At 41.6% G+C, this 18135-nt stretch overlaps 1 protein-coding gene across 1 annotated transcript in view; it reads right to left on the bottom strand.

Moving 5' to 3' along the window:
• SPTLC2 (serine palmitoyltransferase long chain base subunit 2) overlaps nt 1-18135 on the bottom strand; it is a 112000-nt gene that overhangs the window by 73800 nt on the left and 20065 nt on the right. The window contains exons 3-5 of the mRNA XM_065403816.1: nt 5865-6019; nt 1778-1926; nt 1279-1403 (exon numbers count right to left, since the gene is read on the bottom strand). Coding sequence (XP_065259888.1) covers nt 1279-1403; nt 1778-1926; nt 5865-6019 — 429 coding nt within the window. The remainder of the gene's footprint in view (nt 1-1278; nt 1404-1777; nt 1927-5864; nt 6020-18135) is intronic.

The raw sequence follows: 18135 nt of genomic DNA, 5'->3' as shown, positions 1-18135 counted from the left end.
GCAGTATCTGGAAAATTTAAGCTATCATTTAACATAAGTGCTAGTTTCTATAGTTGTGGAAATAACTTTACAATACAAACAAAGTGATCCTCTTCAATCTTCAGACAGCTACTGCAACCCTGGATGCTGATCAGAGCTACCCAGGTGTCAACACAGTGAAATTGAGCAAAGCTTTCAGTTTCACTGATGCCCACAAGATTCTGAATAGCTTCAGGGAAACTGCCCGGAATCATGTCAATTTCACTTCTGCTGCTTGGGAAAATTGTAAGCAGTGTCAGAGGCAGGCACTGAAGGTATTCAAGAAAAGGACTAAACACAGAAAAAGGCAGGAGATGAGATGAAGCAACAGAAATTTGAAAGGTTCAAACACCATAGGAGGAATTCAGAGGGGTCCAAGGGGGAATAATTAGGAATAACAGGATGAAATTAAAAATGGGAAGATTTAAATTGTACCAAGAAAAAATCCTGTGCGAGAAAGATGTGCGAGGCTCTAGAATCATCTCCAAAAGGGAAGGAGAAGTCCCATCAGATTATATTTAAATCTGAACAGGAGACAGCAATAGAACATACATTGTACTATACCAGCAGAGGCAGATGGATTAAATGGAGTTTAACAGATCTTCTCCATCTCTTAATCTCCTGTGATTAGGTAACACCATTTAGTGATGCAAAAGATTCAGGCTGAGTTCTGTGCTGTCAGGCAGCAGACCTATTATTTTGCAGGCCTGGATGATCATTGTATTCATTAATGCAGCACTATTTGGTGAGCAAAATGTTTGTTCTTTTATGGGTTTATTACATCAAACGAAATTTTTCTTCCCTAGTAATTACTGTCTGTATGAGAGATTATAGGTTTCCAAGTTTATGACTGGGATGCCCAACTTGGCTCAATTTTATGCCAGTTAGGAGGGGCATTCAGTCTCCCAGCAAGCTGTCAGAACAGTCTGTGGTTGGGCAGTTTACTGAAGTAATCACCATCTTTAATATCATGGTGTGGACTGCAGAAACTAGAAGTCCCACAAGGTTGTGCTCTCTCCCAACACAAGAGCCATTCTGGAGCATTACAGGTTCTAGCACAGTGTCCCCAAAAGACCCTTGGGTTGAGATACAGTATAGATGACATACCGGGACCTGTATCTGCAAAGAATATTTGCAGTGACTTCTTTGGGGGGGGGGGGGGGGGGGGGAAAAAAAAAAAAGAGTGAGCAACCCCTAAAGAGTCCATAAGCAGAAATTTTGTGCCAGACACCCTGTTACCCATTCTCTCTGAAGCCATACCTTGCCAACTAAAGCAGGAATGTTCATTGAGTTGGTTGAAAACCCCATCCCATACGTCATTGCAGCCTCCACACCCAGGAACCTGGCCACTAGTTTTTCCAGCTCCTCATGCTTGTCCAGATTTCCTGCATGTAAAATAGCAAAAGAGAAGTCCAAAATAGACCAGATGAACCTGGGGCCAAATCTGTGCCACAAGAGGTTTTTCAACAGCTAGATATTTTTTTTTTTTTGTATGATCCAGAAAAAAGGGGGGGCGGGGGGGGGAGGAGAGTCAGTGGAAAAATCTGACAACATATCAATGAAGACTGTTGTGGCTGTGTAAACTAAGCATGCCAGAACAGAAAAAGGACAGAATTTATCTTCACTCTGTAGTTGTGATTTCTTTACTGCTTCATCTGAGGTTCAAAAACTGGAACCATACAATGTTTTGTAGAGACTAATGAACAGATTATGATTTAAGTATACACTTTGAAAACACCTGCCCCCCACCCAAACTTACCCATTTCCTGCCTAGTGCTGCATACCCCAGCTCCATACTGTGTCAGTACTTTAGCTGCTGCTTCTTTGCAAATTCCAGTGTTCTGAGCAAATCCAAGATAGTTGTAGGAACCCATGTTAATAACGTCTTTTATCACTCTCCCTGTGTACCTGTATTTCAATAACATCACATGTTAAGACACTGACAAACAAACCCAAGATCCAACTACACAAGAATACACTAGCTACCATCAGCCTGCTAGGAAATGCATGGAACTAGGAGAGACCAACAGCCTGCGGCCAGAAAGTTTACATGTATACGGTCCTTGTTTTCAAAACTGAAATAATTAGCTGAACAAGGATGCTCTTTCATTGCTGGGGTCTCTAATTCAAGTTACATGTATTAAAGGTATATAAGCCATTTTTAACAAATATCTGATTTCTCATCTTTTTTATGCTTATATATTTAAAAAATTTAAATGAAGGCTAGAAGCTAGTAGATGTTCTTTGGAATACTGTCTTAATTTTTTTAAAGAATGTTGAAGGTTTTTCCAATCATTTGTTAGCTGTGTCCTTCCTTCCCCTCCAGCCTCCCACCTGCAAATTTCAAGCCTTTTCTTTCCATTTTAAAAATGAATTCTTTAGACTAATTAGGTTGGCACTACCCCCAACAGGATATCCCCCCAGCACAAAGGAAACGCATCTGGAAATCAGCACTGGTGTGTTGCAATATGGGGCAAGAACAAACTGTAGTGGAAAAAAGTTGCATTGACTATAATACTCTTGAAAGCCAAGGACAGGCATCATAAGTTACACTGTGTGTTGGGCTGTACAGGTTTCTCACATACAACCTCTGTCAAGGTACCTCAACTTTGATCTGTAGCAACCCTTGCTATTCCACTTCTGGTCTCCACCCCTCAGCTCTGCCAGTTTATTTCAGTCTTGACCCAGAGCACTCCTGCTAAACTCAGCCTCAGACAATCATGTGGTGTTTGTGTGACGTGTACTGTTGTGACAATCGAGCCCACAAATTTAGCCTAATTGCATGCTCAGCTGTGAGAAATGAGTGAAAGTTAATGGAATGTCACAATATCCTGTAACAAATGTTGATGAGAAAAGATACAAAAGCAAGACAAAGACTGAATTAGTATAAAGAGGCCTACTGATATAATTCAAGGAATGTGTTAAGATCATGCCTAGTTAAACAAAAACAGCGTGGGATCAGAAATCAGTGAACCAAAACTGGCATGTAGGAAGTTCAGTCTAATTGATGGACAAAGTAATGAGATGGGGTATTCCACTCATCACTCCTTTTTGGGGTTCTTAGAGACTTTAGGGAAGAAGAAAAAACTTTTTATCATCACTGCAGGACTGGTGGAAGAATTGGTGCCGTGACACTAGACTTTGATACTCCAGTGATAGCACGGGACCATTATCGCTGAACCAGCAAGGACCCTAACTTGATAAATGTGAGATCCTGCTGTATTCCCCTCCCTCATGTGCTTCTTTCTGTCCCTTATATCTTCCTCCTGCTCTCTCCCTCCAGCTTTTCATGTGATCCTGAAGTCAACCATATTGCATGGCACCAGCGCGACGGAATGAGACCGCCCATCCAGCTCTGTTCGGCCTGAGAAGGACCAGTGAAGGAGAGGGACCTGCTCAGACCAACCAGATGATATCTGTGGTGAGATGGAGTCCAGAACAGCTGTTGTGGTCCACCTGTCAGCCCAAAGCATCCATCTACAACTGACCAGCCGCTCTGCATCCTGAGATCATCAACAAAAGCTGTTTCCCCCATCTTTACTATCCTTTCTATATCTGTCTTGTCTAAAGCAGAAAAGTGACTCATTCCCAACTCAGAACTGAACAACAGAACTCACCCATTACTTCGCCACCAAAGACTGTTTGGCTGAATAAAAAATTAACTAATATTCAGTGTTTCCAAAAAAGGACTTTGAAATTGATAGGTTAACTTTGTTTTGGATAATCAGTTTCAATGCTCTCTACCTCATTTTGAGTATTTTCCTTGTGTGTTTCAGTCAAACTACTAACCTTTTGCATGAATTTTATAGTATACTTGCCATGGTTCTAAGCAGGCCGAGGTCTCTGAATACCAAACCCCAAACCTTGTTTAAAACTATTTAATGTTGGACAGTGACTGGGTTAACACCTTTGGCCTACATATTCAATCTCAATTAACACAACGGTACACCCCAGGAGCCAGAATACCAAACTCTCACTTGGATTCTAATCCATGTCAGAATAAAGTCACCAGAAGTGAGACAGGCTAAGCAGCATATGCAGTAAATGCTCTCACAAAGGTACTGGCCTGATTTTAACTACTGGCTTCCTGCTATTATGTGAACCCTTCCATACAAAGATATAAAACACTTCTAATCACTGTGTTTACAGATACAAGTATAAACTATTACACATGAGTCATAACCCCAGTGAAGAGGAATTGGCATCTCAAACTCTGAAGTTCCTTGGTTCAAATTTTGGCACTTCTAAGAACATCAGAATGGCCATACTGGGTCAGACCAATGATTCATCTAGCCCAGTATCTTGTCTTCGACAGTGGCCAATGCCAGGTGCTTCAAAGGGAATGAACAGAACAGGGCAATCCATCCCCTGCCCTCCAGTCCCAGCTTCTAGTAATCACAGGTTTAAAGAGTCTCAGAGCCCATTATGGGGTTGGTCCCTGACCATCTTGGCTAATGGCCATTGATGGATATATCCTCCAGGAACTTCTGATACTTTTTTGAACCCAGTTATAGTTTTGGCCTTCCTATGGCAACATAGGACTTCCTCACACAACTCACTGGTTGATTGTGAGTTGTGCGAAGAAGTACTTCCTTATGTTTGTTTTAAACCTGCTGCCTATTAATTTCATTAGGTGACCCCCTGATCCTTGTGTTATGTGAAGGGGTAAATAGCACTTCCTTATTCACTTTCTCTACAACATTCATGATTTTATAGACCGCTACCATATTCCCCTCCTTCCCCCCCCCAAATCACCTCTTTTCCAAGTTGAACAGTTCCCAGTCTTCTTAATCTCTCCTCATATGGAAGCTACTCTATACCCTAATCATTTTTGCTGCTCTTCTCTCTACTTGTTCCAATTCAAATAGGTCTTTTTTGAAATGGGGAGACCAGAACTGCATGCAGTATTCATGGTGTGGGTGTACTATGGATTTATCTAGGGGCACTGATATTTTCTGTCATAGTATCTATCCCTTTCCTAATGGTTCCTAACATTCTGTTAGCTTTTTTAGACTGCTACTGCACATCGAGCAGATGTTTTCAGTGCACTATCCACAATGACTCCACAACCTTTTTCTTGCATAACAGCTAATTTAGACCCCATCATTTTTCATAATAGTTGGGATTTATTTTCCATTGTGCATTACTCTGCATTTAACAAAAACAGGAGTACTTGTGGCTCCTTAGAGACTAACAAATTTATTTGAGCATAAGCTTTTGTGGGCTGTAGCCCACTTCATCGGATGCATATAATGCATCTGATGAATGCATCCGATGAAGTGGGCTGTAGCCCACAAAAGCTTATGCTCAAATAAATTTGTTAGTCTCTAAGGTGCCACAAGTACTCCTGTTCTTTTTGCGGATACAGACTAACACGGCTGCTACTCTGAGATCTGCACTTAACATTGAGTTTCATCTGCCATTTTGTTGTCCAGTCACCCCATTTTGAGAGAGAGAGAGAGAGAGAGAGAGAGAGACTGACTGACTGACTCTTCACAGTCTGCTTTGGACTTTACTATCCTGAGTAATTTTGTAATTTTGTATGGTCTGCCACCAGACTGTTTACCATTTTTCCAGATCATTTACAACTATGTTGAACAGCACTGGTCCCAGTACAGACCCCTTAGGGACCCTGCTAATTTACCTTTCTCCACTGTGAAAACTCACAATTGATTCCTACCCTTTGTTTCTTATGTTTTAACCAATTATTGATCCATGAGAAGACCTTCCTTCTTATCCACTAGTCTGTGCAGGACCTGCTGCTCCTTCAAAGACTGTTTCATCGCCCTCAGGCATTCTCCACTCAAGACTAATTGTTGGGAATCTTTCCTCAAGCTTTAACTCACGTAAATGTCCAATTGTAGTCATGGGAAAGTCTCTCCATCATGTCCACTTTGGCCCCAGGCACACTGCAGATTGGTCTGTTCCAGCTGTCTCGAATGCGCATGTAGAGGTTCCTTGTGTAGAAGTTTTCAAAGTCCTGATACAATGGGACAAAGTCCTGCAAAAGATACATTAAGGGCATTCAAACAAGAGAAAAGATCATATGCCTAGTCTGTTGTGATACAAGGAGAACCAGTTTTCTGCATCAGTTTGGGATGCACTTTTAAGTGCACTCAAGAAAAATGTAATATAATGACACTGAACACTTTTCAGCCACTGATTTTAAAAAACTTCACTGAGGTGTCATTCCCTACATATATCACTGCTGGAAAGCTAAGGCACAGGGAAAGCCACTTGCCCAACTCCACATAGCAGCAGAACCTAAACCTCCCAATTCCTAGGGCAGTGCCCTTAGCTACTAGATCATATTTCAATCCCAGGAGATGAGTAAAATTTCCTCAGTTGTTTACATCGCACTGTAGAGAGGAGATGGAGAAGAGGTGGCCACCGCTGGGGCCCACTTTCCCACCTCCTCCTCTTCCAGGGCAGCAGTTCCTGTTCAGTGTGTGTTCAGCTGCAACTGAGAGCAAGGAAATCTTATGTATGAAAGTACCCTTTTTACAGTTCATTTTCAGAACAACATACTTTAACGCAATTAATACAGCAGCATTAGCATTACTGTGGAAATTAACTTCTAAATTTCCCAAACTTGTGTTCAGAATCCCAATTGTACAGTTGCATTCTGACAAACACTTCTCTATAGTTTGCATCATCACTTATATCCCACAAAGTCTGTTTGCACGAATGTTTCCTGAACTCCAGCTTCCTTTCCAACGTATCTCTCAGGAAAACCAAATGTATGTCTTAAATGGATAACAAGGAAGAACTTCAAGCTGACTGACACCACTGACACCTCTGAGCACATGGTAATGTATTCCCTTGGCCCACTTCAAAAGCTTGAAAGGATAACGCAATTTCTTTATTTACTGTTCAAGTAAAAGGAAGTTAGACATCAGAAGAGCAGTGAGACTATGGAGAATACACTATTCACCTGATGTACTGGTGCAAGAAAAGCATCTTTCATTAAAAGTGACCTACACAGGGCAAAAAGCTGGAGTTTATGATAGAGGAAGACAGACAGGAAGAAAATCCATGCAAGCTGTTTTTCATATTAGAAATTCAGGACTCGTCTGGGGAATTATTAGCTAAATAGGAAAAGATGGGGATCAATATGAAAATTGAAAGGTGGATAAGGAACTGGTTAAAGGGGAGACTACAATGGGTCATACTGAAAGGTGAACTGTCAGGCTGGAAGGAGGTTACTAGTGGAGTTCCTCAGGGATCGGTTTTGGGACCAATCTTATTTAATCTTTTTATTACTGACCTTGGCACAAAAAGTGGGAATGTGCTAATAAAGTTTGTGGATGACACAAAGCTGGGAGGTATTGCTAATACAGAGAAGGACCGGGATATCATACAGGAAGATCTGGATGACCTTGTAAACTGGAGTAATAGGATGAAATTTAATAGTGAGAAGTGTAAGGTCATGCATTTAGGGATTAATAAGAATTTTGGTTATAAATAGGGGACACATCAGTTGGAAGTAACAGAGGAGGAGAAGGACCTCGGAGTATTGGTTGATCACAGGATGACTATGAGCCGCCAATGTGATATGGCCGTTAAAAAAGCTAATGCGGTCTTGGGATGCATCAGGCAAGGTATTTCCAGTAAAGATAAGGAGGTGTTAGTACCGTTATACAAGACACTGGTGAGACCTCATCTGGAATATTGTGTGCAGTTCTTGTCTCCCATGTTTAAGAAGGATGAATTCAAACTGGAACAGGTACAGAGAAGAGCTACTGGGATGATCCGAGGAATGGAAAACCTGTCTTATGAAAGGAGACTCAAAGAGCTCGGCTTGTTTAGCCTAACCAAAAGAAGGCTGAGGAGAGATACAATTGCTCTTTATAAATATATCAGAGGGATAAATATCAGGGAGGGAGAGGAATTATTTAAGCTTAGTACCAATGTGGACACAAGAACAAATGGATATAAACTGGACATTAGGAAGTTTAGACTTGAAATTAGACAAAGGTTTCTAACCATCAGAGGAGTGAAGTTCCGGAACAGTCTTCCAAGGGGAGTAGTGGGGGCAAAAGACATATCTGGCTTCAAGACTAAGCTTGATAAGTTTATGGAGGGGATGGTATGATGGGATAGCCTAATTTTGGCAATTAATTGATCTTTGATTATTAGCAGGTAAATATGCCCAATGGCCTGTGATGGGATGTTAGATGGGATGGGATCTGAGTTACTACAGAGAATTCTTTCCTGGGTGCTGGCTGGTGAGTCTTGCCCACATGCTCAGGGTTTAACTGATCGCCATATTTGGGGTCGGGAAGGAATTTTCCTCCAGGGCAGATTGACAAAGGCCCTGGAGGTTTTTCGCCTTCCTCTGCAGCGTGGGGCACGGGTCACTTGCTGGAGGATTCTCTGCACCTTGAGGTCTTTAAACCACGATTTGAGGACTTCAGTAAGTCAGACATACGTTAGGGGTTTGGTTACAGGAGTGGGTGGGTGAGATTCTGTGGCCTGCGTTGTGCAGGAGGTCAGACTAGATGATCATAATGGTCCCTTCTGACCTTAAAGTCTATGAGTCTGGCCTGTTTTGTTGTGGAGCTCATATGAATGAGTGAAGAATTAATGTTTTGACATTAAATATAAGTAGAACCTCAGAGTTACAAACACCAGAGTTACAAACTGACCACTCAACCACACACGTCATTTGGTACTGGAAGTCCACAATCAGGCAGCAGCAGAGACCAAAAAAAAGCAAATACAGCATAATACTGTGTTAAATGTAAACTACTAAAAATATAGGGAAAGTTTAAAAAAAGATTCCACAAGGTAAGGTAACTGTTTCTGTGCTTGTTTCATTTAAATTAATACAGTTAAAAGCAGCATTTTTCTTCTGCATAGTAAACTTTCAAAGATGTATTAAGTCAATGTTCAGTTGTAAACTTTTGAAAGAACAACCATAATGTTTAGTTCAGAGTTCCGAACATTTCAGAATTACAAACAACCTCCATTCCCGAGGTGTTCATAACTGAGGTTCTACTGTACCATGGAAGTAAATCTTGATTGAGAGGAAAGTAATATTTATTCAGACTTCTTTCAAAGCTTTTAATTAGGTACTGACAGACCAAATAACTCCAACTCCTGTTACACATCTGGAAGAAAAACATTTTTGTTAATGATTTAACCATCTCCCTCCTTTAGTTAGCATGGTACCTCATCCACTGCTCTGGATCCCCAAGGAAAACCACAAACAAAAAAAGAGTAAAGACAAGTGTTGTACAGCTGTGGCTCAGAGCCCTGACATTAGCAGCATGCTCACAGCACAAAAGCATCCAGGGTTACAGGACAGGCAGTGACTGAAGGCCCTGCAGATCTGAGGGAAACCCAAAGTGTCACAAGATGCAACAGTCCTGATATTTCTAAAAGAGAGCAAGTAGAATTGTTTTTTTAAAAGCCCTTCTGAGCCACCTTTATACAGCAGAGCAGCAAAAAAACAAACAAACCTATTTATTCCTCCACAGGTAATTTAAATTACATAAGGGTAAACCAAATCCAGCCACAGAATGGACCTCCCAGGTAGACCGGGGATCTCAGATGTGACCTTTCCTACCTAAGGAGAATTAAAGTTTTTAGAACTTCAAGGTGAAGTGAGTTTGATAGATAACAAGATCCTGGACAAACCTTATGGAATTAAGTTAAACCTTCCTGAATTAAGTTTAAGTATTTTGGGAGTAGTTTATGTACTATCTATAGAGTTTCTTTAGGAGGAAGACATTTAGGACAGGGGTGGGCAAACTACAGCCCATGGGCCACATCCAGCCTGCCAGCTGATTTAATCCGGCCCTCAAGCTCCTGCTGGGGATCGGGATCTCGGGCTTGCCCCGCTCCCACACTCCAGCCAGGGAGCTCCATGCGTGCATGCCATGGCTCCGCGCAGCTCCCAGAAGCAGTGGCATGTCCCGTCACCAGCTCCTAAGCGTAGGGGCAGCCAGGGGGCTCCACACACTGCTCCTGCCCCAAGTGCCACTCCGGTGGCTCCCATTGGCCATGAACTGCGGCCAGTTGGAGCTGCAGGGGCGGCGCCTACAGACAGGGCGGCGTGCAGAGCCACCTGGCTGCGCCTCCGGGTAGGAGCCAGAGCGGGGACAGGCCGCTGCTTCCGGGAGCTGCTGGAGGTAAGCACCACCTGGAGCCTGCAACAGAGCCCCTCCCGCACCCCAATCCCCTGCCCCAGCCCTGATCCCCCTCCTGCCCTCTAAAACCCTCGATCCCAGCCCAGAGCACCCTCCTGCATCCCAAACCCTTCATCCCCAGCCCCATCCCGGAGCCTGCACCCTCAGCTGGAGCCTTCACCCCCCCCATGCCCCAATCCCCTGCCCCAGCCTGGAGCCCCCTCCCAGACTCCAAACCCCTCAGTTCCAGCCTAGAGCACCCACCTACACCCCAAACCCCTCATCCCCATCCACACCCCAGAGCCCGCACCTCTAGCTGGAGCCAACCCCCTGCCTGGAGACCCCTCCCACACCCTCAACTCCTTATTTCTGGCCCCACCCCAGAGCCCACACCCCCAGCCAGAACCCTCACCCCCTCCTGCACCCCACTTTGTGAGCATTCATGGCCCACCATACAATTTCCATACCCAGATGTGGCCCTCGGGCCAAAAAGTTTGCCCACTGCTGGTTTAGGAACGTCAAAGGACTTTTTGGGACAATACATGTGGAGTGGATTTCCTAGGAAATACTTGGGAGTGTAGAGAATGCAAATGACCTACTTCAAATTAGGGCTGTTGATTAATCGCAGTTAACTCGCGAGTAACTCAAAAAAAATTTATCATGCTTAATCGCAGTTTTAAATCGCACTGTTAAACAATAGAATACCAATTGAAATGTATTATATATTTTGGATGTAGAAAAACATTTTCATATATATTGTATTCTGTGTTGTAATTGAAATCAAAGCGTATAGATTACAAATATTAGCACTGTAAAAACGATAAACAAAATAGTATTTTACAATTCACCTCATACAAGTACTGTAGTGCAATCTTTGTCGTGAAAGTGCAATTTACAAATGTAGATTTTTTTTGTTACATAACTGCACTCATGAACAAAACGATGTACAACTTCAGAACCTACAAGTCCACTTAGTCCTACTTCTTGTTCAGCCAATCACTAAGAGAAACAGGTTTGTTTACATTTACAGGAGATAATGCTGCACTCCTCTTATTTACAATGTGACCAGAAAGTGAGAACAGGCATTTGCATGGCACTTTTGTAGCCGGCATTGCAAGGTATTTACGTGCCAGATATGCTAAACATTCATACGCCCCTTCATGCTTCCATGCTGATAGTGCTCATTAAAAATAATGCATTAATTAAATCTGTGACTGAAGTCCTTGGGAGAGAATTGTATGTCCCTCTCTCTGTTTTACCCACATTCTGCCACATATTTCATGTTATAGCAGTCTCAGATGATGACCCAGCACATGTTGTTCATTTTAAGAACACTTTCACCGCAAATTTGACAAAACGCAAAGAAGATACCAATGTGAGATTTCTAAAGATAGCTACAGTACTGGATCCAAGGTCTGAGAATCTGAAATGCCGTCCAAAATCTGAGAGGGATAAGATGTGGAGCATGCTTTCAGAAGTCTTAAAAGAGCAAAAGACTAATGCAGAAACTACAGAACCCAAACCACCAAAAGTGAAAAATCAACCTTCTGCAGGTGGCATCTGACTCGGATAATGAAAATGAACATGCGTCAGTCCGCACTGCTTTGGGTTGTTATCAAGCAGAACCCGTCATCAGCATGGACGCATGTCCCCTGGAATGGTGGTTGAAGCATGAAGGAACATATGAAACTTTAGTGCATCTGGCACGTAAATATCTTGCGACTCTGGCTACAACAGTGCCATGAGAATGCCAGTTCTCACTTTCAGGTGACGCTGTGAACAAGAAGCAGGCAGCATTATCTCCTGCAAATGTAAACAAATTTGTTTGTCTGAACTATTGGCTGAACAAGAAATAGGACTGAGTGGGTTTGCAGGCTCTAAAGTTTTGCATTGTTTTATTTTTGAATGCAGCTTTTTTTGTTTTTTTACATAATTCTACATTTGTAAGTTCAACTTTCATGATATACAGATTGCATTACAGTACTTCTATGAGATGAATTGAAAAATACTATTTCTTTTGTTTTTTACGGTGCAAGTATTTGTAATAAAAAATAAACAAAGTGAGCACTGTACATTCTGCAGTATTCTGCGTTGTAATTGAAGTCACTATATTTGAAAATGTAGAAAACATCCACAAATATTTTAAAAAATGGTATTCTTATTGTTTTTAATCGCTTGACAGCGCTACTTCAAATCCATCCTTTTGAAGCTGCACTTCGAGAAGAGAGCCATTGTCTGGCGGATTACCTATACAAGGTCTCTTCAAAAAGGCAGACTGGATAAATGAGTGACTCAGAGTCATGGGTTTTTCTTGTTCAGAGCAAAGGGGGTGATGAACTCAAAACCACAGTAAAGGCCCTGGTAGAGTCTGAAGGCTGCCTCTTCCAGAGCCCATTTTGCAGCTGGAGTGATCCCTGGTAAGCTTATTAGCATGCGTGGAGGTTCTTTTATTAGTTTAAAATTATTTCCTCTGTATTGCTTTGACCTTAAGAATGAAATATGTTTGCTTAGAATGAAGGGTGTGGTAGCTTGTAACTGTAGCAATTACAGGCAGTGTACTTGTCTTGGAGAGAAGCAAAGCATGTCTCCTTAGGTGGATTGTCTTTTGCTGGGATTAAGGCAGAGAAGGCAGGGAACTGGTTTACATGTAAATACCCAGTCAGAAGGGAAAGAGATGCAGGTCTCCATCCAAGAAAACCAATGGCTTAAAATCCAGAAGCGCAAGAGTTGGTGCCCTTGTAGACCACAGAGAGGGAATGCAGGCACAGTTGCCCTGAACTGTGACAGTGGGAACAAGGATTTCCACGAGCTCAGATTCAGCCATTGCTTCTTCCACCACAGTATTTTAAATCTGACCACATAATGCATAGTGACAATTAAAACTTAACGATAGCCTGGCATTGATCTCTATGCATCTGCGTGCCAAGTCCTTTCTCAAGAAACTCATCTTGTCAAGGAGACTTAGCATAACTTAGTTCTATTCAGCCAGAAAACTTTGTAAGCCTCTAATCATGGGCAATAGCCTCCCAAGTGCACACAGAGTCCTATCCTTCTACAACGTCGCCCCAAAGCTGTAGTCTCATAATTCTTAAATAAGGAGCAACATGCTGCACTTGCCAACCCCTTTGTAGGATCAGGGCCTTAGATTATAAACTCTCTGGCCCAGTGACACCTCTCTACTGTAAAGCACTACAGCACTTCTAGGGCGCACACACAGAGTTTAGGATTTATTTACATATTCAGGAGCCGAGCACACCTGGGGCACTACGTAGATATACTGTATGCTACATGGACATGTCCATCCACACAAAATGTACTGCATCTATTAAAGCTTTTTGTTCTTTGCCTGAATGATTAAAACAGCTGCTCCCTAAAGGTAAACAGCAAAAGAAAAAAGGTGTTTGTGAGATCCTTTTGCTTTTTATATTATTTAAGGAATATCTCAACAGTTTTTTCTAAAAAAGTGTTCTCTCGCTTTGTTTGGGGGTTTTTTTTGGAACCTTAGGAATGTCAAGTTGTGTCCTCCCTGTTTTTGCTGGAGGTCACCTTGGGAGGACCCAGAAAAGTAAACTGGAAGCTGTCAGACTTTAAATGAAAGGACAGAGGTGCTGAGTCTTTAACAAAGGGACATTTCTTCCCAACTGTCTGGGGTTGAGTTAAATAGTAATAAAACCAGAATTTTAGAGTCTGAATAAGAATCACTTTGCTCCTCAACTAATTAGCTTCTGCTTGCTTTGTATTTAATGTCGTGATTTGAACCAACCAGTCTGCCACATACTCTTCCCTGAAAGATTGTGTAGCTAAGACATGAATCTCTAGTGTACAAAAACCCAAAAGACTTTTCAGAGAACTTCAGGTCTTTATGGGTCATCATAAAGCTGTAAAAGGGCACAAGTGTCATTTTCTCTAGGTGCCTAGAGTCTAATGCAGGGGTCAGCAACCTTTCAGAAGTGGTGTGCATAGTCTTTATTTATTCACTCTAATTTAAGGTTTCGCGTGCCAGTACTACATTTTAACGTTTTTAGGTCTCTTTCTATAAGTCTATAATATATAACTAAACTATTGTTGTATGTAAAGTAAATAAGGTTTTTAAAATGTTTAAGAAGTTTCATTTAAAATGAAATTAAAACGCAGAGCCCCCCGGACCGGTGGCCAGGACCCAGGCAGTGTGAGTGCCACTGAAAATCAGCTCACGTGCCGCCTTTGGCATGCGTGCCATAGGTTGCCTACCGCTGGTCTAATGTATGTGAATTGAGGGCCATAAACTCAGGACTTGTTTACACCAGAGATTTTTCCAATTATAAAGAAATGCCCTCAGATGTTGTGAAGGGCATAGAAGCAGAAAGACACACAGGAGCATTAAAAATATAGGAGAATTTTATTTTTAGTTTTAGTTTTAGGTTCCATAGGAACTGAAGTTACTTAACTTACCAAATTCCCATAGCAACTTCATAAGAATATAGCTCCCAGATAAAGTAAAAAACCCAGTCAGAACAAACCCTTGGTCTGGTTTACATGGGAAAAATTATACCAGTACAAAGTAGTGTATGAATTTAAACTTAGTTATACCAGCATAACTTCCCATGAGGACATCTATATTTCAGGATCAGAGTGCCTTTTTCCACGTTAGCTTATGTTGCTTTGAAAATAGTTTAAGCTAAGCCAAAAAAGCTACTCTTCTGGAATAAGTGTCTCCACTTGGGGAGGTTGCACTGGTATATCCATAGTAATTTAACTAGACAGAAAAACTGGAAAAATCTCTTGTGTAGACAAGCCCTTTGTCTAACCTGAACAAGTGAGCCCTGTCAACCTGACTCAAAATGGAGTCTCCCAACTAACAACAAACATTGCCACTTCCCTCACCTCTAGGAGAACTATCTCCAGTACCGCTCCCCCAGGGTAAACCTATTAGCTCAGAGGGAAGGACAGACCAACCCTGCAGAGCATACCCTGCAGCTGGTTTCTATCATCACCCTTCCCTTGGAGCTTAAAGGAAATGAATGCCAATTACCTGTTTAGCTTTGCACCAACCACCACCATAGGTCTTCCCATTCCCAGGGATAGAGTAGTCAGTCACATACAGATCACTTTTAAATGGGAGTAACATTCAATCCTACCTATCAAGTGCAATGTGGGTTTTCCAGATTTAACTTACACAGTTACTGGGAAGGTTTGCTGTAAACTCCAAAGGTATGTGCTTACTGCATGTTAGACATGGACAGGCTTCCTTCAAGCTGATAAAGGCTAACAAAAATTCTCAATAGTTTAAATGCCCTAGAACAAGCTGCTAATTGTCCTCAGAGGATGTGTTTCATAACAGCAGTTACCAGGGAAATGTCAGTTGGATATATTTTAAAGGAAGCTAGAAACAAAATTTTTCTAGGAATCAGTACAAGCACAATCTGTCCCACTTCCTCCTTTTGTGAGCTGTATATAAGCAGCAGTGAGAGGATATCAGGCTTATCTGGAATGTTATTAATTCCCCCTGCAATAAATCTAACGATACTATAGGCAAGCCAAAGGATACTGTCAAACTAAAAAACACGTTTGAAAATCCAAATTAATCTAGTCACTTTCACTTTCTGGTTCTGTGCACTACCACAAAGCTGAAATGTTAGGTGGCAAAGAGGACATATTTTCTTTGGGGATTAAACTGATTTTTTTTCCAGGTGAAAAGTTATTTCTATTAGTACTAGTTTATTTTTTTCAAAACTATTACATTTTGGACCTAATTCTAGACCATGCCTCTATAAACTACAATGAACTAGGAAATACCCTATTACATAGCCACTTTGAAGTAAACCCATGATTTCCAGTATAAGTTTGTTCTATCTTCTATTAAATGGCCAACTGTATTAAGCAACCTTCTTTTGCTCACCCCTTGGGTGGTTGTTTAAGATAGGGTTTACTGTATAAAGCATGGCAAACATGTATGACTAATAGCTACATATAATAAACTCATTGCACGTTGGTCACCTAGACAGCAGGATCTTCCAAACACTTCCTATCCCCATATGTTGTGCTGTTCATCTCCCAAGTAACTTACAAACATTAACGAAGTATTACTTCAGAAATCTAAATGCAATGCTTTTGTTCAACCTGCCAGTCTCTTGTATCTGCATGAGGAGAATAAAAAGATTCTCATTTCTATACTGTTAGAGACATCAAGGCTGGGAGAGACTATTTTAGGCCAACTGCCTCTATCAAGCACTGATTTACTTGCATTATGATACAAAGTTTCAAATTATAAAATAAGAGTCACTTCCTCTCTACACAAGGAAGTCCGTTCTTTGCCACTGTGGGTCAACTGGGCAACTAGTCAGGACCCTGAAAGATTAAATATTTGAAACTTCTTAAAGGGACACTGCTTCAAAATGGTGTTCAATAACTTTAAAAAACTACCTTAACCCACAAAGTGAAACTGGTTTCTACATCAGGTTCATTACAGCTTGCTCTCCCAAACTTCTAGGCAGATTGAGGGAGCCTGATGCACAGTCTAGTACTTGCAGCTCACAACTTGTTCCAGAAGTCACATGCACTCGACTAAATTCACCTTATAGTAGGAGCAGCTACTCCAATCTAGGCATGAATGTGAGGAAGTGCACCAGGTCGGCATTTCATCATCATTGCTAACATTTTTTTAAAGGGAGTTTCCTGTTTTTAGTGTATTGCACCACATCTCCTGATCCTCCCCTCAGAACCAACCACAAATTGATTCCTCTTTTAAATTAAAAAAAAAAAAAAAAAAAAAGCCCTATCTGCAACTCATGACCCAACACAAGATCCATATCCACCATGTTGAGGAATGGCTCCCAAGGCCATCCTCCACATACATGCTCCCAAAGGGTTTCAAGTCACCAGTTATCTCCCAAAACAAATGCATTTTAGGGAAACATTAAGAATTTAGGCTGAAGGACTACTCAGGACAGAAATTCTAAATATACATTACGTCTGAAGTAAGGGAATCCTAATTCAGTATCTCTTTAGCTAATAGATATTCAGGATAATCCCCCTGTATTGTGCACTAGCATTCACTGAGTAACCAACCTCAATGCTGTAACCCCAATCCTTCCCACCTCAGCTCCTACCTACAGACTGGGTATCCCCTTTATTTAGTCATGCATGACACTGCATTCCACATTCTGCAGGACAGCAACCATATTTCATGTGCACTGTCAGGTGCACACACTTTTGTGGTTGGGGATAGTAACTTAATAAAGTACATTTAAACGGGGGGGGGGGGGGGGGGAAAGAGAGATGAAAAGAGAGAGAAGAGGAGACAGGCGTTTTATTCATCCTTCCTGGCAGGAAGCATACTGAGTTTATGTAATGTTACTCCCCAGAAAAGCATCTTAAACTCCACTGTTGCACAAAACAAAGGAGCTTGTAGCAGCCCCCATTTTAACAGAGATGAGACACAGGGAGACTACAGAACCCAGCATGCAATGAAGCACATTGATGAGAACATCCAGTGAAGAATACAGAGTGTGATTCATGACCAATAAATCTATACTGAAGGTTAGAGCAGCTATGGGCCACATTTGCCCATGCACTTTAGCTATCCTACTCTAATCCTCACTTGAAGAAAATAAATCACACTGAACACTAACTCAAAAGCAATATTTGACCCCCTAATTCTAGAGCCTTTTCTTGGAAAAAAATTATTTCCTCAGCAATTTGACCGTTATTCCTATGCTTTCTCCCTGTATTGCTTTTTGTTTACTACAGACACAAATACAGGGCCAGATCCTCAGTGGCATAAATCAGTGCAGCTTCACTGAAGTCAATGAAGCTATGCCAGTTTACACTAGCTGAGGGTATATCTTATAGTCTTATTTGGGCAGCAAAAAAGTGTTCAATGATCCCAACATTTCTGTCCCAAAACATGACCTCTGAAATGTGGAAATAAAAGGAAAGTGAGGCTATTCAAGCTCTATCTTCAATCTCAGAGGAACTGGATATTCCTGTTAACATGGTTGACAAT

This window comes from Emys orbicularis, chromosome 4, assembly GCF_028017835.1.
Source record: "Emys orbicularis isolate rEmyOrb1 chromosome 4, rEmyOrb1.hap1, whole genome shotgun sequence".
Classification (NCBI taxonomy): domain Eukaryota; kingdom Metazoa; phylum Chordata; order Testudines; family Emydidae; genus Emys; species Emys orbicularis.
The sequence above is the reverse complement of the archived record's forward strand: the minus strand, read 5'-3'. Positions and strand labels throughout refer to the sequence as shown.